The sequence below is a fragment of the Scleropages formosus genome, chromosome 5, assembly GCF_900964775.1.
Source record: "Scleropages formosus chromosome 5, fSclFor1.1, whole genome shotgun sequence".
NCBI lineage: Eukaryota > Metazoa > Chordata > Actinopteri > Osteoglossiformes > Osteoglossidae > Scleropages > Scleropages formosus.
The window spans coordinates 8,724,729-8,746,598 of record NC_041810.1 but is presented as its reverse complement, the minus strand read 5'-3'; the positions used below and the strand labels follow the sequence as shown (position 1 = coordinate 8,746,598).

At 45.0% G+C, this 21,870-nt stretch overlaps 2 protein-coding genes across 4 annotated transcripts; both read right to left on the bottom strand.

The window, feature by feature from the left end:
- Positions 1-1,302: 1,302 nt before the first annotated feature.
- On the bottom strand, positions 1,303-5,799 carry stmp1 (short transmembrane mitochondrial protein 1). 2 transcript variants are annotated; one of them, XM_018748111.1, is made up of 4 exons: positions 5,074-5,799; positions 4,740-4,923; positions 2,170-2,223; positions 1,303-1,606 (listed from the first exon to the last, which is right to left on the bottom strand). In XM_018748111.1, the coding sequence occupies exons 2-4, from the start codon at positions 4,818-4,820 to the stop codon at positions 1,535-1,537; spliced, it is 207 nt and encodes a 68-aa protein (XP_018603627.1). In that variant the 5' UTR covers positions 4,821-4,923; positions 5,074-5,799; the 3' UTR covers positions 1,303-1,534. The 2 variants fall into 2 exon arrangements, with proteins under 2 accessions (XP_018603627.1, XP_018603628.1); XM_018748112.2 differs by lacking the exons at positions 4,740-4,923; positions 5,074-5,799 and adding an exon at positions 2,579-2,734 and having other exon boundaries at positions 1,310-1,606.
- Positions 5,800-5,972: 173 nt separating this feature from the next.
- Positions 5,973-21,826, bottom strand: LOC108931984 (aldo-keto reductase family 1 member B1-like). 2 transcript variants are annotated; one of them, XM_018748110.1, is made up of 10 exons: positions 21,783-21,826; positions 13,779-13,946; positions 13,203-13,319; positions 12,992-13,069; positions 12,764-12,886; positions 11,112-11,218; positions 10,804-10,885; positions 10,630-10,713; positions 10,207-10,289; positions 5,973-6,957 (listed from the first exon to the last, which is right to left on the bottom strand). In XM_018748110.1, the coding sequence occupies exons 1-10, from the start codon at positions 21,819-21,821 to the stop codon at positions 6,915-6,917; spliced, it is 924 nt and encodes a 307-aa protein (XP_018603626.1). In that variant the 5' UTR covers positions 21,822-21,826; the 3' UTR covers positions 5,973-6,914. The 2 variants fall into 2 exon arrangements, with proteins under 2 accessions (XP_018603626.1, XP_018603625.1); XM_018748109.1 differs by lacking the exon at positions 21,783-21,826 and adding an exon at positions 14,677-14,905.
- Between the last annotated feature and the right edge of the window lie 44 nt (positions 21,827-21,870).

Here is a 21,870-nt window from a genome sequence, read left to right as displayed (position 1 = left end):
TTTTATCAATCCGATGATTGACTCGAATCTGCCTTTCTTTCAGCACATCGAAGCCACAACCCGGTTCTGCAGATACATCCTGCATAATATTCGTAGGATCCGTCCCTACCTCACAACCGACTCTGCCGAACTACCTGTCCAGGCCATGGTGATGTCCTGTCTGGATACTGCAGATCTCTCCTGTGCGGCCGTCCGGCTACTGCCATCAAACCTCTACGGCCGATACAGAACGTCGCTGCTGCCCGAGTTGTGTTTGACTTGCCGAAGCGTTCCCATGTACTTTCTCCTCTACTCATTTCTCTGCACTGGCTTCCTATAGCTGCCCAGATCAAACTCGAGACCCTGGTTATTGCCTACAAATGTATCAACAGAACTGCTCCCAGATATATATCTACAGGACTTGATCAACTGCTACACCCAACCAGACCCCTTCGCTTCTCTACTTCTGCTCGCTTGGTGGTCCCGCGCACAAAAAGCGCAGGTTCTTAGTTCTGCCTCCGTTGTGGCGGAACAACCTCCCCCTCTTACTCAGAACTGCTAAAACTCTGTTTACGTTCAAGAAGGGTCTGAAAACTCACCTTTTCCCAACTCACTTCGCACATGATCTCTCAAGCTCGTGTATGGTGTAAATGTTCATGCAGTGTAACTTTATGATTATGCCCAGATAAGCCTTTACATAACTGCTCCTCCTGTATTGTATGGAAAAGCTGTGTACCTCTTAATTTAAAAAAAAAAAAAAATGTAGGAAGGTGATCAGGGTTCATCTATTCTGAGTTTTATACACCTACTCATGCGATGAATATCAGTGCATAAAGTGGAAAGAAACTAGGTTTACTTAATGACCTGTCTGCAATTATGTCTCTTTCTCCTAATGTAATGCACAAATTGTATTTTCTCTGAGATGTATGTCACTTTGGAGAAAAGGATCTTCTAAATGAATAAATATACATGCTCTCACCCAAATCCAAAAGTGCAATGCTGTCGTAAAATGCAGTAAAAATGTGGCAATAAGGTGAAGAAATATTGCATCACAAGTTAATAACTTCCCCAAACAAATAAAATCAAATTTAAAAAAAAAATCAATCATGTGGGTTACATAAACATAATACACACTGCCAGATAAACAAATGAATTTTTCAGTGTGTGTATTTTAGAACAGTAGATATCAAGAAGGTCTTGATATCTAACGTTATTTCACTTCTATGCATGTTCTAAACATATTGTGAGAATAACAGAAAAGTTGACTTCAGAGGAGAAAAAAAAATCTTAACTTTTAGCGCATACTTGTAGTAAGAAAAGCAATTGTAAATAAATTCCAAAGTTTATTTTCCATGCACAAAAAGCAATTTAATACAAATTCAAAAACATAATCCAGGCACAAGTCAAAGGGTCTTCAGGCCAATATTTTAGTCATGTAAAAATAGACAATTATCCTAATAGCTATTCTAATATTGTGAATGATACCCTCCAGTCCATGGTTTTTTGTTTTTTTTCCCCCCCTCCATCCCTTGCTATGCTTGTTTTTCAGCTCATTTCATTCTGGTGGCTTCTTCTTTGCCTCAACATCCTTTTTGAAGTCTTCAATTTTCTTTGCGATGTTTGGTACCTGAAAGAGAGAATAATATTGCAAGTTAAATATGCAACACCCCACATTCACACAAAAACTCAAATTCCTGCACAAGGCGAACACTGCAAACTCCACAGACTGAGTGGGCATTGAACCCACGTCCTCTCGCACCACCGTCTTTCCATCGGATACAATACTGGGCGCGTGCGCGCGTGCGTGCGCGTATACTTAGCGAGCACAGGGTACTGTACCTGTTTGTGGCACCGCTTTCAAACAAAGCCCAGCTGTTGTAATCGCAGAGTAAAAATTATCTGGCCTATAATTACATTATTCATGATTCAGCACACCCGGCTTCTCTCCAAAGCGATGATGAGCATCTCAGAAAAACACACACACACACGACGAGTAAAACAGTGTTTGAGAAAAAAAAAAAAAAGAGGATCGATCACTGATCACGGAGCTGTAAAGTTCAGAAGTGCGCGTGCGTTTTTCACTCACTCACTCACTCACTCACTCACTCACTGCCTGCGATCTTCGCCTCACATGATTCAGTGCTCGACTGGTGAGAAAAGGAGAAAAACTAACTAAGCGAAGGAAGTTACCTCGTAATTCTGTGCGAGATACATTCCGGCTACGTTCCCCAGAGTGAAGCCCACCTGGAAAGAAAGAAAAAAAGGAAGAAAGAAAATAAGAAATTAAGGCGAAGCGTGAGAAAACACACACGGTTAAGAAAATATGATCACACGGCAAGCTTCACCGCACCCTTTAGTTTATGCAAACAATCATCAATTTCTAACATGATTTACACGCGTCATTTTTCGGAAATTTGCTCCTTCTTAATCTTACAACGAACCGAACCGACCGGCGCGACGGCAGCAGGCGATCGAGTCACTCACACACACACACACACACACACAGTTACAGTTCGTCATCTTCGTAAACGATTATTACGTACAAGTCAAATTACCGCATCATTTATGTAAGAGTTGATCCCGCTTTCTGTCTACTCACCAGAAACTGCAACATAGTGCTATAAAAACGGTTTTTTTTTTTTTTTTTTAATTTAATAAAATAAAAAATGCAGAAGGTTAAACGTAAGAACTGCGACACGAAACAACCGGACGCGTTCAACGCTAAGAGCTTCCACACGGTCAGTGGGAGGAGTCTCGCGTGCGTCATTACGTCGTCCTTCCGTGCGTCACTACGTCGTTCTTCCGTGCGTCACTACGTCGTCCTCTAGTGGCCGCATGCACAACTGCAACACCGCGGCCGAGTTTCCGGCTGCCCTTGGTGTCCGGAGAGGGATCCGGAGTCTCTAGCGGCTCCGAAGGGACACAATTAAAGAGCGGCGTCGTGTCCCTTACATTTCTAAGCAATATTGAACGGAGTTAAAATGACGCTCTCCTCTCCTTTCCTTTCGGGGAGCGCAAAGAACCAAACTTAGCCAGGGGCAAGTAGTACGTAAAGAAAACTGAATTGAAAACTAGTGCAGGAGAGGAGTGTCCGCTCAGAAGGGGATGAGAAGGTGGCAAAGAGTCTGTGTGGTTTTTTAGATGCAGGCTATATAGTATATTTTGTTGGTAGAAGGGGGTTTTAGCTGAAGAGACAGCAGACTGAAAAGCAGCTAAGAGTGACTGGGTGACTGGTAAGCGTCCAGGTCCGATGCAGTTTTGGATTTACGCCACCTTCGCTCTGCAGCCCGCAGTTTGGTCCCGTTAGCACGTAACGTATCGGACAGCCATGGGGCAGCAATGGGGTGTGCTGGTCTAGAAGACAGAGGACAGAGAGAGAGTCAAGGGAGGAAGATAGGGCAGAGAGGAAAGTCTTAGTGGCATCATCTGTAGATAGATCTGAGAATTGTGGAGCGGAAGGGAGAGCGGCCAGAGTAGCAGAGGCAAAGCAGGAAGGTGAGAGCGATTTTAAGTTGCGGCGAAAGGTGACAACGTGTGAAGGAAGAGACGAAGAGTTAGTGGTGAGGGAGTGTTGAAAGGAAATGGAGAAATGCTCAGAGATATGCAGTGGAGTGACAGAGAGAACGGGACAGCCACAGCTGCGGGAAAATACAAGGTCAAGACAGTTGCCCGCTTTGTGAGTAGCAGGGGATTGGGACAGGGAGAGATCGAAGGACCGTAGGAGCAGCAGAAGGCCGCTTGCATGAATGTCATCGACATGCAGGTTGAAGTCACCCAGGAGAATCAGCAGAGAGTTGTCCCCTGGCAGAGAGCTCAACAAGATGTCAAGGTCATCCAAGAAGCGGCCGAGAGGGCCAGGAGAGCGACGAAGGACAACCACAACAAGAGTGATTGGGGCAGTGATAGAGACAGCATGGCATTCAAAGGAGGACAGATCATGCAAGTGAAGAAGGAGAATAGAGTATTCCCACGGGAGAGAGATGAGCAGGCCTGTGCCTCCACCTCTGTTGGAGGAACGAGAGGTATAAGAGAAGGAGTAGTTAGTGGAGAAAGCTGCAGGTGTGGCTGAATTTTCTGGGGTGATCCAGGTTTCAGTTTGGCCAGGAGGTCCAGTGAGATACGGGATGCGTAGGCTGGTATGAAGTAGCCTTTCTCACTGCAGACTGGCAGTTCCAGGGTCCCATGGAGAAAGTAAAGTAGGATGAAGGGTTTGACAGGTGAGGATAAGTCAGGTTACTGTACCAGCGGGAGCGCCCAGGTCTCCGCCGGTGGTGGCAACGTCTTGTGGCTTAGGTGCTGTGGAAGACTTTGATGGTCGACATGTTGGACGCACGATCCCTTGCGGAAAACTGTGCCGGTGGCCTTCCTCGGTAGAATGACTCCCACAGGTAGACTCCCTTGTCTTTGCACCAAGAGGCTGCCGCTACGGATTGCCAGCCGCTGCTTAAACCGGGCTAAATGCCTACCAGCTGAGATTCCTAATCGAAACCAAAACTACTCCAACAATGGCGACCAAAACAACCAAACAAACAGACGCGATTAATCAATCGACAGAATCACGCCCACTCCACGCTATGGGACACAGAAATGTTCCGAGAACGTGCGCCCTAACAAACCACAAAATACAATTTAACAAATAAATTAATAAAAGTGACACACACAACTACACAGACACACAACCGATTGTGTCTGTCAATCCGCACAGCTACACAACAGGAATACACATCGGGAAAAAGCGGTAGCAACACAACTACACTTACCTGAAACACCACGAACCGCAGCGACGGACCTCCAACACAAAATATAACGCACAATGGACAGGATCGACGGCTAGTGGTCATTGGCAATGTGGTAATTTAGTTGTCATTGTTTCAGTTTGGCCCCCAAACAACGCGGACGATCCAGGTTCGGCTCGGATTGCAGCTTCAACATTCGAAGACTCGGCTGCGAACACAAAGGGCGACTGTTGTTACTGTTTGTTTACCGTTTACTGTCAGCACGTGACGTGTCTGTGATTGTGCCACAGTTCAAAGGCTCTCAGACCCTTGTGAGAGTGACACCTGCTTCCTCTGGCCTTCAAAAATCATTCCTCACCTCTTTTCCCATCCAGCTGACCTGGTACCACAAAGTGTGACTGCTTTACTTTGCTGCCATGTGTGTCACAGTAAAAACACCCGAGACTGTGATCCTCGACAGTGTAAATGTACGTTTTCCAGCCCAAAGCCCAGGCAGGAGGGTATCCGGTAGGAAAAGAGAAAAACAAATGGTGCAAATAGGAGCACTTAGTGTCACGTGTATTTCATATGGAGGATGAACACATTTACAGTTGCTAGTAGAATAAACAATGCAATTATAAATTATTACAAGATGGTCATTTAAACACTTGATTGATGGCTCGAAGGATGAATATATTTACAATGTGCTGGCAAGCGGCAGCCATATCACAACCCTGTACTGTACTGTCAGTGGGGTCCAGAGAAAAACCCCTTGTCCTAAGGGGATTTCAACCCAGGGGAATTTTGTCCCGCACTGTCAAAAAACTATCCTCCATATTCAGAATTGTTTCTCGGCCCACGAACTGTGCTGTCTTTGCATCAAACGCACTTCCTGGAGTCAAGACCATCGCTTTGGGAGACTGAATGTGCCTTCCAGCAACATTTCTACAGGCTGCGGCATTTTTCTGAAATGGCCTATATGTCGCCACTGCACCCCCAGCACCATCTGGTAGAGAAAACTCAGAAGGGTTGTGATATGCAGCTCACTCATTTCACAGCGGTCAATTCCAGCTCTTACCATCCTGCAGTTTCCTTCAGGTTGCCATCAGCTTCTTGGTAGCTTCCCTGGTAAGCTTTTGTCTGGCCTACTCACCACTTTTACATGTCCCCATCTTTACAATGCAATTTTGTGGTGTATGTAAATACCTTCAAAATAAGGTCCTTAAGAACTCTTATTAGCTGCTTGTGGACAAGAGTTTAAAATGAGAACTCAAGTCATGCAGGAATAGATGATTTTATTAAGGGCTTAATTAGAATCAGTTCAGTTTTCACCATGTCAAGGCAAACTGCCTTTATTCACGGTTTGGAAAACAACTTATTAAATCTGAGCACAGTGATAACCTCCCCCATTATAAAGGGTATACAACACTTATGCAATCAAGGAATTTAGAATTATGAACTGGATTTTTACTTGTTTCCAGGGTGAAATCATTTGTATTTGTATGGTGTTTAGACTCATGTCTACAGTAATGCCAGTCACTTTGGAAGGGCACACAATATTAAGGTAAATACAAGAATTATGATTTCTGTCACAATGGATCATGCAAGAGTTCTTATGGGGTACACAACAATTTCCTACAATGAAATATTAGCATACAGCACAATTTTAATATAGTCACTGATCCCGGAAAAAAAAAAACTGGATGAAATCAGAAAACCTCATGTCAGCAACACAGTCATATTCCTCCCCAGGGGCTCTTGATCTTTTCTAAGAAAATAAAATTTTGAACACAAGAGGATAAACATTTTTCTATAATCAAAGATTTAATTCGGCAACAAATCTGGTAGCGGACAGCCGGTAGTGTAGCGATTAGAGCTGCTACCTCTGAATCTACATGTTGCAGGTTTGCATCCCACCACCAGCAGTAGCATCCTTGAGCAACACTCCTTCCCTAAATTGCGCCAGTAAAAGTACCATACTATATAAATGTTAAATACGGGTAAATAATTGTAGCTAGATTAACATGGTAAGTTGCCTCGCAGAAAAGCACGAGCTAAACGAATAAATGTAAATCCACAGCTACTCTTCAAACCCTAAAAAGCAAGACTGGTGTGTCTGCACTGATCAAAGTGAAGCCTACCAGCAATTGTGTATCTTATTCTTGTCTTCTGGAAAGCATTTATAAGATAAGGCAAAAATCTCCTGAGATCCTCTTCTCTTCAGAAGTCAGCATTAAAGGGGTAGTCCTTGTGCTTCACTCCCCTGAGCAAAGAGAGAAGAACATTTTCGGTGGTAATGTTTCAACATGACACCAGTCTCATCACGCTTAGCGGAGAACCTTAACAATGAAGGATGTGCAGACTCAATTGTGCTCTTTGACTGTGTACCTAAAGCGTTCGCCACTGAAACAATGGTCTGAAGTCAGCTGGAAAATAAGATCACAGGATTGTCATAATAATGGTTAATCGTGTTGACATAACCCTTTACAATGTTATTTAAATATCCAAAACTAAAGCATTCTAAATCACTGCTAGTTTTGAAGCTCATACTGTATAATATTGTTCATGTACATGGCTGATTACACTGCACGTACGTGCACCAGTCGTACAGCTGTTTATACAAAGAGCACCACATCTGAGCCACATCAGCCAGGTGCAGCAGATACCCCCGGTGGTGGGCTTCATCTCTCTCGTGACACGCACTCCTCCCACCTTGGTGTGTCCACCCCACCCCCCAAGATGGAGACTGACGAGCTCCCATCGAGTACTGAAGCTAGTCCAGAACCTGCAGAGCAATGTCAGTTGGTGCAACTGCAAGCTGCGTTCGCTCCACAACAAATTTTAGTGAAGGTACGTGAAGGAAATACAATTTAAAAATAAACGGAAGGACATCTGTATCATTGAAAATTTGAAATTTTTGTCTAGTCACATATGAAGGAGTGATGATGCAGCTGCCAAAACAACTACTGATACAGCATTAAAATGAAGAATAAACCTTGTAATGGAGGCAGAATGGCAATCAGGGTGAAAACCAAATCGCACTCTGATAGCGAAAAAAAAAAAAAAAAAAAAAAGTTTCTCTAACAATTCAGCCAGTTTACTTTGCAAGGTTCCAAGAGGACAACCTTAAGTTTCAAGCTCTTTTCGGCTCCCTTTTCCATTAAGAGACACGACGCTACCAGTTCAACAGATGGAGTGCGCTCACTCCAGTGCGTCCAACTTGAAGGAAACATTTGATTTCTCTTTACTGCACTTTTACAAGAATTATTTCTTGCAAGAAAAGTATCCTGGCATTTGCACAGATGTGCAGAGTTCATGACTTCATGTTGTCAGCACATACAGCACCTGGCAAATGTTTGGACACATCTCCTCATAAAAGCGGTTTTCTCTATATTTTTGCAATAATTATGAAAGACATAAAAACTATGAAGTGACACACATGGAATTACGCAGTGACCGAAAGAGTGATAAATCAAAACTATCATAAGTTCTTGAAAGCAGCTACCCTTTGCCTCGATGCTTCATACACACTTGGCATCCTCTCCACCAGCTTCTTGAGGTCACCGCCTCGGACACTTCAACAGTCTTGAAAGAGTTCCCACATATGTGGAGTACTTCCTGGCAGCTCATCCCAAACCATCTCTACTAGCTTTAGGTTGAGATTTTGACATTTTTTCAACCCTAAATTTCACTAAAGTTACATTTAACATATAAATACTGCACATATTAAATTTACATTTACTCATTGAGCAGATGCTTTTGCCCAACGCAATGTACATCCCAGCAAAAGTACAATTTATGCATTACATTAAGAGAAAGAGACACAGCTGCAGGCATGTAACAAACAAACCTAGTTTGTTACCTACCACTTGCTGCACCGAGGTTCATCGTTCGAGTAGGTGCATAAAACACAGGACAGACAAATCCTGATACTCTCCCACCAATATTTATTTATTTTTTTTAAATATTAGAAGATATACATATATGCTATAATATGCTGTTATATTATGTATATATGCTATTATAAGATAAATGCTATAATATTTTCAATTCCATATTCAAATCAATTTCTTTTACGCTTGCGAGATGGTTCTCATTTTCCTTCAAGCACACATCAACCACCAGGCATTGTGAATAATGACATGGGGGAAAAGCACTACGCTAACGAGAAGAGATATGTTCACGGCTCAAAACACGCGGGAACTGGGAAGATGGAGCTTCCTACCTCGTCTGGCTACGCAGAGTGTTGATGACGAACCATATATTGAACTTAGGGGCACCGAGTGACAAAACTACTCTCAGTCCAATTTAGTTTGTAAGCCGGGAAGCAATCACAGAATATGTAAAGAACTTGTGGGTATGCAGTCAACTAATATCATGGAGAAGCAATGAAAGTGATGGAAGAGATGTGGAAACATGTTTAAGAAGAGACTTTTGCAGTAAGACAAGGATGAGTTTAAAGTCGTAAGTCAAATCAAGCAACTGGTGGAAAAAAATGTCCAAAAATCCTACATGAAATTACTGAGGAAAGCGGTTACTTGCTTCAACACAAATTCATCGCTTAAGAACACAGAGTGCTGACCGACCAAACAGGAACGCTCCGATTCCAGCGAGGTCAGGCATTTCTAACAGGAAAACATGTCAAAGGAAACACGACCCTGTTACAGTATGTGGGTTGAGTGCAATCCAGGTGGGAAAACAGTGGAAGCAGGACAATCTGCCCTGCAAAATGCTCCTCACTGTCAACATCCCTGAACATCCAGTTGCAGGGTCAGTACCTCCTTCTCAATCTCAATTTCAGTGCTTGAGGCTACTGAAGAAGAAGGTGAAGGACAGAGCAGCACTTCTGCAGGGATTCTGTACCAACTAGGCTATAAAGTAACATTATGTACAGTTGCTATACAGTAACTCTTGATTCTTGGCATAAAATAGCCTCTGCAAACATAAGCTGTGGGAAACTACCAGCACACTTAATTCATAGTTTTTCAAGAGATCAAGATTTTAGTAATGAAGAAACTTGCTGGGATGAGCGAAGCATTTGTGTTAAACCAAGAGCACTTCAAAGCCCTGCTGCCAACTCATACCCATGATGAAGGAGAAGGATTGAAGATCATGATATATATGTTTTGTGGTTTCAGATAACATAAGTTATCTAAAACAGTAGACTGAGGAAACTAAAATGTTTCATGAAGCAGATGATCCTTCATAGCACAAAGCAGATGGTGAAGCTTTCAGTGAGACTATGAACCACTGGCTTTTTTGAAGATCCCATTGCTGAAACATTTTCTGTCCATTACTTATAAGAAACCCATAACATGCCATATAATAATTTATAGCAACTTTTTAAAAAGTTGCTATAAAGACTAATGTATTTTTTCTAATTTTATACAAAGTGGTTTATTACAACTGTATCCAAGGGTTATCGCAGAACTAATCCTATTAAATGATGTGCTTGCAAATCACAGGATTTAGTATTAAACATTTATTCTTTTACTGTGAAGTTACAACTCACCAATGCATGGTGCAGGCTCTCCAGTTCCTGTTGAATCCTTGAAGAGTTTTCATCTCATCTTCACTGAGTTCAAAATCAAAGATCTGGAGAAGTATGGATGTATTATCAAAAACAAAAAACTTTCAACATTTTTAGCAGTACCAAAATTAGAAAAAACTGGGGTAAAACAAGCACATCAGGGGTGTTAGATGCAAAGTGCTAGGGTAAAGAAAAAAAAAAAATTTCCTATTTAACACAGGACCTGAAACACTGCAATAAAACTACAATCAAAGAATGACATACAAATCAGGTTAAATGCACTTAAGAGGGAAATGGCAACTGAATCTTGGGATGGAAAACATTTCAATTAAAACACTAAGAGTTTTCCCATTTCAGTAACATGCAACGTCTTCTAAAAGGTCTCATTTCTTCAGGTGAGGCAACCTGGAAGTTCTCCTGGATACGCTGTGGTGTGACAGATTTGGGAATCACTGCCACATTCCTTTGGACATGAAAGCGGAGCAGCACCTGGACAAGCAGAAAGCAGAATGATTGGATACCTATGACAGCATGACCTTTCTCTGAGACCTTTCTCTTGTGACAGTGTACAGACTTTACCTGAGCAGGGGTTTTCTTGTGCTTCACAGCTATGGCTTTGATGTTGCAATCCTCTAGCAAAGAGGGGTCGTCCGGTTTGGCCCTGAGATGAACAGAAACAGCTTGTGCGCAGTCCAAAACAGCAGCTCTACAGCAACAGACATACCGTAGATTTCAAAGGCATTTCGCCAGATGTCAAATGACACACACACACACACACACACACACACACTACTAAGTCCTCAAAAGGTAACCCTTCTCTCCTTCCTTTCCTCCACACTAACTTCTTGACCCTCTTCCTCTCTTTACATGTAAGACTTCTCTCTCACCAAGGTCTGTCGGGGGAGCCCAGGGGGCTGTAGGCTGTCACAGATATACCCTTGGAACGGCAGTAGCTGATCATCTTCTCCTGGGTTAAGTAGGGGTGGCACTCAATCTAGAAAGAAATTCGCAGTTAAAAGAGGACACACAAATACCAAGTTAAAGACTTCACAATTAACCCTCTTAATCCCTCTAATGCATCCTGATCCCAAACAAAGAAAACTGAGTTTAACAATTTGACGGGGAGGGGTTGTAATTTGGGAATTGCCTGTCACAAAAAAAAAAAAAATGAAATCCTTCTTGCCGCTACTGCTCGCAAATGAAAAGACACAGAGAGATAGTGCATAAACCGTTGGACGGAGGAAGGAACACCGCATCAAACGAGATATGAACGGCTGCTGCCAGTTCACCCTGAGCGAGTTGGCAACGTTGCGAAAACGTCCCTCATTTGACTCGTTACGGAGTTGCCGCACGTTGCGCCACACGTCATCACATTCGAACCACGTCGTAGCGTTGACGTCGGCTCGTCGCTGGAGAGCCGTGCTATCGGACACGTATCACGCCGGCGGGAAAACGACAGACGCCGGACAAGCAAGACACCGGCTCAACGACAACGTGAGCAGCGTGCGCGGGAGGCTGCAAAGTCGCCCCCGACGGCCTCGGAGGCTCAACCGTCGACTTCTCGCGCACCCGACATCGCCGTGCGGCACGAGCCCGTATACGTGGATGCAGCAGCGACCGACCCGATATTTGGCCGAGCGGGTCGGGGCTCACCACCCACACATAGCGATGCACCTGAAATTTTTTACAAATATGTTAAAAAAAAAAAAAAGTAAAAATGCACTACAGTTCATGGGGATATCCTATGAGGTCTAGTGTACAGGTTTTACATTTTTTAAATGGGTTTCTGGACACAAGTGGCTGTTTCCCCCAGAAGTCTTACCATTAATTTTATTAAAAATACCCAAGAATTTTACAGCACTCAACTTCTAAATAAATCACAAGACATCGGTATTACTGAGTTTGCATCGATTGTGCAGATAATAAAGAAAGACTAAAGTGGCCATAAGCTGACACACCACACAAGATCATGAGATGAATTGGGCAGCAGTCAGCATGGAACGGGAGGCAGTGCAGATGAGATCCTTTTTATTTTCAGTCATTTAAAATCTGTTTTAATGTAGTGTGAAATTATTAAAAGTCTTGCAAATTATATTTTTTTACTATAGACTTTAAAGAACCTGATCAGCAAACAAACAGAGGAAGGTCTGTGTTAATTACAGAAATCAAGGTCTATGTGATGTAGCTTTTACAGACTGTCATTTAATTCGTTTGGATTTCCAGACTAATCGAGTCCAGACTTGCAGTTCCAGCTACTACATTAAGATGTGGAGCTCACGTATCCCAATTCTGGATAGAAGAAACACTTTTCTAACTTAGAGGGTTATTATAAATGAATGGTAGAAAGGAATCAAAGCTGGTTTCTTAGAATCATGAGCACCAGTAACAAGTACAATGGGCAGATATGCATTTTATGGACAACTCCCTAAAACACAAACCTCAAACAGAATCCTTCTAACTACAGCTCCTTCGGTTTTCTGTCGTCTTCTTCAGGCAGACACATGAGATTCTTTTTTGAGGGCCAATGCACACACTTTACCTGATGGTTGGCTGGCTTGTACTTAAGACCTGGCTTGTTTAGAAGCGCCTCGATTTGCTCATGATTGAAGTTTGATATTCCAATGGCCTTGACCATATCAGCATCCACCAGTTCTTCCATGGCCTGATAGAAAGAACACGAACACGAGCACGAAATCATGCAGCTTTTACCTCCAACTGCCGACCGGTTCATTTCTGAGCTACCACTGTTCATTGCTCTGTCAGTCACCTCCCATGTGTCCAGGAAGTTGGTGTTGTGTGGAATAATCAATCCTTCACTGTCCAGAGGAAGAATCTTCGTTCCAGGCTAGAACACAAGAACACAAGAATTTTACTTGAGAAGCGATACCCGATATCCAACTGCCGCTTACGCCGCGTTTCAGTTTTCAAATATGCTGAAGCAGCAATGGCAGAAAGTTTCATCGCACGTTCTTCCTCACCTGGAAACCCATAGGGAAGTGCATCAAATACAGGTCCAGGTAATCCAGCTGGAGGTCCTTCAGAGTTTTCTGGCAAGCTGTTTTCACCATGGGCTTCTCATGGAAGGTGCACCACAGCTGCAGAGAAGTTACATCAGAATGCTGGCAGGTATCCCAATTAAAATAATCATGGAGCGATAAGGCAAAGTAATAGCGTGGCATGAGGAATCAACCGGCAATGTGTCACAGGCCAGAAACACGGGATGTGAAGTAGGGCACACCCTCGATCAGATGCAAGTGCGCCGGAGCCAGGGCAATGCGAGCCACACACTAGCTAACTCGCTCTCTCGTGACAATGCGAATCACCGCTTCATCTCAAACGCACCTTTGGGCTGCGAGAAGAAACCTACACGAGCACCGAGAGAACACGCAAGCTCTGTCTGTAGCGATCGCTAGACCTGAAGCCAGATTCAGACCCCTAGCAGTTGCGTGAGGGTAGAACGTTCTTATCCTTTAGATTAAATGACGACCGGTACGATTACAGTTCACGGGTACCGCTACCCTCCAGCACGGGAACTCGCTGCGAAATCGTCTCACCTTGCTGACTACGAAGAGCTCCTCTCTTTTCACTACTCCCTCCCTGATCATGGCCCAGATGCCTTCCCCAACCTCGTGCTCGTTCTCGTAAGCGTAGGCCCCGTCGATGTGCCGGTAGCCCGCCGCGACGGCGACCTTCACGGCCTCGGTCACTTGTCCGGGAGCAGACTGCGGGGGTCGGGGGGAGGGGGGACAAGGCGAACATCAGAAAGGGTGTTTTCACAGCAGGTGCTCTAGAAAGGAAAAGGTGAAGAAGGTGACAAAAGAAGCACTTCATTCCTGTTTCTGCGAAAGCCTTACTTACCTTCACAAAGAACGCTGGAAAAGAACGACATTCATCTGTTCCGCCTGCCTTAAAGATACTTATTCCATAAACCTGGTAGACTGAAAATTATCTACACGTATTTATTTAGCAGAAACTTTTCTCCAAAGCAACTTCCAATGAACTCTATGTAGTGTTATCAGCCCACACACCTTATTCACCAGGGTAATTTACACTGCTAGATACACTACTTACGACGGGTCACTCATCCATGCATCTGTGTCACTCTCACACACTATGGGGGAACCTGAACAGCATGTCTTTGGAGTGTGGGAGGAAACCGGAGCACCCAGGCCGGAGGAAGCCCCCAGACCAGAGGCACGGACGCAAACTCCAACTAGCGGGGATGATCGATCCCACGTCCCGTCGCCCCACGACGCGCTGTCACTGACAGTGAGTGTGAGACACAGACAAGAACAAGCGCTACTCGCTCGCTGTGCCACCGCGCCGGTACTACAGCATAATTTTTTATCAACAAAAAGAGGATGATATTATGATTATCGTCGACATGATGATTTGGAGACACAACTGACACACAGTGACTAATTCCACTTTTTTTTTTTTTTAGAAACTTACCTTCCATGTTCCGAGACCCACAAGGGGCATGTCAGCACCGGTGTTGAGCTTCACAGACTCCTTCGCCATTATTATTATTATTATTATGAATTATGGTCACAAATGCTCTCTGTAGCAATTTGAAAACGATCCTTTACTGATATTTTATGTTAGCGAGAGCGAGACGCGCGCACCGCGTTTCGCAGAACTGCTACCGGGGCTCGGCGACCCGGTCCGCGTGGCGCCCTGTCACGTGACACGAGCAAACAAAGCCCCTCGCGCGCGCCCTTTGCTTCCGTCACGCGGCCCGTAAAAGGACGGCTGTGAACGTTCGCAGCTTCTCATGGCCTTTTAAGTTCTGTGACGTTTTTAGGGCCTTTACACTCACTGTCGTGTTAATTTGAAAAAGAAAACACGTGACGTGTGTGTCCAGCTGAGGCGCGGGCGGGGAAGGACGGAGCAAAAGACGGAGCAAAAGACGGACAAACAAACTAAGACACGAACGAAGACACGTGACGAGTTGCTTTGGTTTGCAAGAAAGCAGCAGGAGAAGCGAAAGCGAAGGAAAAGTCAGGAGAGTTTCGTGCTTCATCAGTCACTACAGACAGAGTGTATAACAGTGTATTTCTTACTCTCACTCACTGTATGTAGTTGGTTATAATATTAATCATGGTGGTTTGTCAGCGTCGTAAACCAAAATACACTAGTACAGTTATTCTTCATAATAAACGAAAAACAACTTTACAGCTTATGAACATGCTTTTTTATTTTAGCAACAACCATGAAAATCTGAGGCATTCAGGAACGTACACCCAAAGACATAATGTACATTTGTTTGTATTTATTAAGAAGCATTTAAAACAATATATGGTAATGATAGGTATGGATATAAAAGTGCGGTTGCTACATGGCTTGAGAAAGCCACTGCTGTATAGTTCCTGTAGTATCAGTTTTGAAAGCTGTCAAAAACATAACTGAAGAAATAAAATGATTACATTTTGTAAAGTAGTTTTACAAGTACTACAAAAGTATTTTTAATGTAATTAATTTGGTCGGGAGGGAGGTGCGGTGGCGCAGTGGGTTGGACCGGGTCCTGCTCTTCTGTGGGTCTGCGGTTCGAGTCCCGCTTGGGGTGCCTTGCGACGGACTGGCGTCCCGTCCTGGGTGTGTCCCTTCCCCCTCCGGCCTTACGCCCTGTGTTACCGGGTAGGCTCCGGTTCCCCGTGACCCTGTATGGGACAAGCGGTTCTGAAAATGTGTGTGTGTGTGTAATTTGGTCGGCATCTTATATTGAATTTTTGTTTCAGTTACACTTCAAGGGTTTCATTTTGGTTTGCACTTTAATTGCTCTTGAACTTCTGTAAAGTAGCAAAATACATACTGTAATTTCCTAATTTAATGCAGAATGCCATCCATCCATCTTCCTCCGCTTATCCGGGACCGGGTCGCGGGGGCAGTAGTCCAAGCAGAGCCCCCCAGACTTCCCTCTCCCCGCACACCTCCTCCAGCTCCTCTGGGGGAACCCGAAGGCGTTCCCAGACCAACCGGGAGACATAGTCTCTCCAACGTGTCCTGGGTCTGCCCCGAGGCCTCCTCCCAGTGGGAAAAGCCTGGAACACCTCCCCAGGGAGGCGTCCAGGAGGCATCCGGAACAGATGCCCGAGCCACCTCAACTGGCTCCTCTCGATGCGGAGGAGCAGCGGCTCTACTCCGAGCTCCTCCCGGGTGACTGAGCTCCTCACCCTATCCCTAAGGGTGCGCCCAGCCACTCTGCGGAGGAAACTCATTTCTGCCGCATGTATCCGCGATCTCATTCTTTCGGTCACGATCCAAAGCTCATACCATAGGTGAGGATAGGAATGTAGATCGACCGGTAAATTGAGAGCTTCGCCTTACGACTCAGCTCCCTCTTCACCACAACAGACCAGTACAATGACCGCATTACTGTGGACGCCGCACCGATCCGTCCGTCAACCTGCCGCTCCATTTTTCCCTCACTCGTGAACAAGACCCCGAGATACTTGAACTCCTCCACTTGAGGGAGCAACTCCCCCCTAACCCGGAGGGGGCAATCCACCTTTTTCCGACTGAGAACCATGGCCTTGGATTTGGAGGTGCTGATTCTCATCCCCGCCGCTTCGCACTCAGCTGCAAACCTCCCCAGTGCACGCTGCAAGTCTTGATTCAATGAAGCCAACAGGACCACATCGTCCGCAAAAAGCAGAGACGAGATCCTGCGGCCACCAAAACAGACGCCCTCCCCTCCGTTCCCTGGCTGCGCCTAGAAATTCTGTCCATGAAGATAATGAACAGAATCGGTGACTAAGGGCAGCCCTGGCGGAGTCCAACATGCACCGGGAACAGGTCTGACTTACTGCCGGCAATGCGAACCAAGCTCCTGCTCCGGTCATACAGGGAACGAACAGCCCGTAACAGCGAGCCCCGAACCCCATAATCCCGAAGCACCTCCCACAGGATGCCACAAGGGACACGGTCGAATGCCTTCTCCAGGTCCACAAAACACATATGGACTGGTTGGGCAAACTCCCATGAACCCTCCAACACCCTAGTGAGGGTATAGAGCTGGTCCAGTGTTCCACGGCCAGGGCGAAAACCGCATTGCTTCTCCTGAATCTGAGGTTCGACTATCGGTCGGATTCTCCTCTCCAGTACCCCGGCATAGACTTTCCCAGGGAGGCTAAGGAGTGTGATCCCCCGGTAGTTGGAACACAATCTCCGGTCCCCCTTCTTAAAAAGAGGGACCACCACCCTGGTCTGCCAGTCCAGAGGCACCGTTCCCAAGCCCCACGCAATGCTGCAGAGGCATGGCAGCCAAGACAGCCCCACAACATCCAGAGACTTGAGAAACTCGGGGCGGATCTCATCCACCCCCGGAGCCTTGCCACCGAGGAGTTTTTTGACTACCTCAGCAACTTCAGCCAGGGTAATGGACGAGAGGGTCGTCTTCCTGCACCTTCAGGTCAGGGAAAGGTCTCTCACTGTCATTTGTGCTTATGCGCCTAGCGGCAGTGTAGAGTACCCAGCATTTTTAGAGTCCTTGGGGGGCGTGCTGGAAAGCGCTCCCACTGGGGACTCTGTCGTTCTACTGGGGGACTTTAACGCTCACGTGGGTAGCGACAGTGACACCTGGAGGAGCGTGATTGGGAGGAACGGCCTCCCTGATCTGAACCCGAGTGGTGAGTTGTTATTGGATTTCTGTGCTAGTCATAGTTTGTCCATAACGAACACCATGTTCATGCATAAGGGTGTCCATCAGTGCACTTGGCACCAGGACACCCTAGGTCGGAGGTCGATGATCGACTTTGTAGTCGTTTCTTCTGACCTTCGGCCATATGTCTTGGACACTCGGGTGAAGAGAGGGGCTGAGCTGTCAACTGATCACCACCTGGTGGTGAGTTGGATTCAGTGGCGGGGGAAAAAGCTGGATAGACCTGGCAGGCCCAAACGCATAGTGAGGGTCTGTTGGAAACGTTTGGCGGAGGCCCCTGTCAGAGAGGTCTTCAACTCCCACCTCCGACAGAGCTTCAACCAGGTCCCGAGGGAGGTGGGGGACATTGAGTCCGAATGGACTATGTTCCACGCCTCCATTGTCGGGGCGGCGGTTCAGAGCTGCGGCCATAAAGTCTCCGGCGCCTGTTGCGGCAGCAATCCCCGAACACGGTGGTGGACACCGGAGGTAAGGGATGCCGTCAAGCTGAAGGAGAAGTTCTATCGGGCCTGGTTGGCTCATGGGACTCCTGAAGCAGCCGACGGGTACCGGCGGGCCAAACGGAACACGGCTCTGGCAGTCGCCGCGGCAAAAACTTGGGCCTGGGAGGAGTTCGGTGAGGTCATGGAGGAAGACTTTCGGTCGGCCTCAAAGAGATTCTGGCAAACCGTCCGGCGACTCAGAGGGGGGAAGCGGTGTTCCGCCAACACTGTTTACAGTGGAAGTGGTGCGCTGCTGACCTCAGCTGAGGATGTTCTCGGGCGGTGGAAGGAGTACTTTGAGGATCTCCTCAATCCCTCCGACACGCCTTCCGTAGAGGAAGCTGAGGACGGGGACTCGGAGGGGGACTCGTCCATTACCCTGGCTAATGCAGAATGTCATAAAGCATTTTATCAGCAGTATCACTGCATATTTGTGTACACAAGATTAAAGCAAAATCAGATCCAGGTTTCTGACATTATGACAGATCATGACCAACCGGTTGAAGGAGTACAGACATTATGAGCCGAAGCTGTATTCATAGCAGGTGACACAGTGGTTCAAACCGCTGCCTTTTCGTTTGAAGGACGCAGATTCCAAAGCACTTCACAGACCACAAGACACAAACTGTAAATGAATTATTTTTACTTAATTCAAGCAGAAATATTCCTTCAGCACAGCTTTTACTTTTTTCTTATAATGTACAGTCAAAGCAACCCTATTACTTGCATATACAGACAATTAGTTATGTAAATGATTTACATATTTATTTTACTAAAACGTTTCTCCAGAGCAACTTAAATGTTAAGCTCCTTACAAATACTGACCCATTTAGACAGCTGGGTAATTTTACTAGAGTAACTGAGGACAAATGTCTTGACCAAAACTACTAGAAGTGGAATTCAAACATGCGACCACTGGGTCCAAAGGAAGCACGCCTAACCACCTGTCTACCAGACGCACACTCATTTAGCCTTTTATACAGCCAAATAATTTTCCAGTGGAGCAATTAAAGGTAAGTATCTCGATCGGGCCTCTGCGGTCACACATGGATTTGAACATGTGAGCTTTGAGTAAAAGGCAGCGCTTATAATCACAGCCTTGTCCAGTACGTTTATCCTCATATGCTGGGAAGTCTTGTACACACACAGACGCTGTGACTGCTTGTCCTGAGCAGGGTCGCAGCAAGCCAGAGCCTACCCTGGCTGCGCAGGGGGACGGGACACACCCAGGACAGGATGCCAGTCCATCACAAGGCACCCCAGGCCAAACCTGCCGTGCCACTGCGCCTCCTTGGAAGTCTTGTACACACATTTTCGGAACCGCTTGTCCCCTACGGGGGTCGCAGGGAACCGGAGCCTAACCCGGCAACTCAGGGCAGAAGGCTGGAGGTGGAGGGGACACACCCAGGACGGGACGTCAGTCCGTCGCAAAGCACCCCAAGCGGGACTCGAACCCCGGACCCACTGGAGAGCAGGACCCGGTCCAACCCACTGCACCACTGTGCCACCGCTGGAAGTCTTGTAGTGACTGTACTCTTTGTGATACATCTACAGGTGTACATTTCAACTATAAGCTTTAATAGTGCGTAGCGTAGTGCTTAGATCTGCTGCCTTCAGACCCACACGTTGCAGGTTTGAATCTCACCTCTGGCTGTAGAACCCTTGAGTGAAGTACTTACCCTAAAACATGGTTCCAGTAAAATTACCATGCTGTATAAATGGGGAAGTAGTTGTAGGCAGATTAACATTGTAAGTCACTTTGGAGAAAAGTATCAGTTAAATGAATAAATGTAAGTATTGACTCTTTCTACATTTTCCTCATTGTCTGTGGAATTATTAGTTCAGACAGAATGAAGCTAAGCTTTGGAAAATTAATGCCTTTGTTAAAATCACATAGTAAAAAATAATTAGTTTAACAAGGTTTTTAAAAATTTTGGTAAATAAAGGTAATTAAACATTTAAAGAAATGCTTCACAGTCAGTTGCCAAATGGATTAATAACAAGGTATTATGTTGGTTGTTAAATTTTCCAGAATACAGAAAATATATTTAAAATATAAATAAATATTCTACGTATAGCGATACATCTTTTCATTTTATAAAATAATTGTCAGTTTTGTCCATTATATTAAAATCTTTACAAAATTACGTTACTGTACATTAAAAATGGCTTAAGTGTAAACTGCCGAACTAAATCTTTAAATTCCTTTTATCTTTTTTTAAATAAATGGAGTAACATAATTCCGCTACTGTTTATTTACATCATGCAAAAATTCTGAGACAAAGTAATAAACAGATTTACAAAAAGAAGCAGGTTTTATCAGACTACATCTGAAATGTTGGAATAAATTTTTGTTGTATGTATATGATACACATGGTGCTTAGCAGCTGAAAGATATTTATTTTCATAACTGACTCCCCTTGAAAATTACATTCAACTTGCATTTGTTTCAAATTTCAAGTAAATGCATCTGCTGGGCTGATCACACAGGCTTTGTAAAACAATTAAAATACACTAGCTAAAAAATCCCCTGCACTTTTGTTTTGGTTCATGCTCCTGATTCTAAGTTATTGGTGCCAAATACATACTGTAAATATACTCCCTGTACACTCCAGCAAATCTACAATCATGTACTATACGTATATGTATTTATTTCTTATGAATTTAACATTTTTATCAGGAGTGTAATTAAAACTGGCAATGGAATTGGTTGCAAATTTGTTTAGGTTTTCTTTGCTCATTGCCCAGCCCTTTTTTTCCCCCATAAGCCCTGTTATTTTTATCGTGCAGTTTTCTACAACGCAAGGTTTTACAGGAATGTGTCTGTGGTGTTATATGAGAAACGACCACTCAACTTCCATTTAATTTGTGGATTAGGTTCTAGAAAAATTTTGGATATAGCTATAAACACTAAAAATACTTTGTGAAACTTTTTAAACATGTCTTTAAGCCGATTCATCCCATTAGCATGTGTAACATTCCTCATGTTGCCATTGATCACCAACAGCAACAAGTACTGGGTAGAGGCTGCAGTCCCTGTGGGAGCCAATTTAACTGAGACAGCAAAACACTCCTATATGATCTGAGTGTGTTTTACAGGGAACTAACGGCTGCACGTGGAAACACAGGTCACTTTCACTCCACATCGCATATTTTAGAAAATACATTTCTAGAACAACACACACAATGTCTACAACCGCTTGTCCTGAGTGGGGTCGCCGGGAGCCGGAGCCTAACCCAGCAACACAGGGAGCAAAGGTTGAAGAGGGAGAGGACACACCCAAGGCACCCCAAGCAGGACTCGAACCCCAGACCCACCACAGAGCAGCCGCCACCGTGCCCCCTCTTTCAGAAAAACAGCTAAAATAAATAAACGAATGTGAAAATTTTGGTATCTTTGAAAATTTGTAACTCACCCATATGAGGAGCCAGTGTACAGCAGACCTCTGTAACATCAACATATTTGTCAACATCAAAGTCCAAATTGGCCTAGTGTGTGTGTGT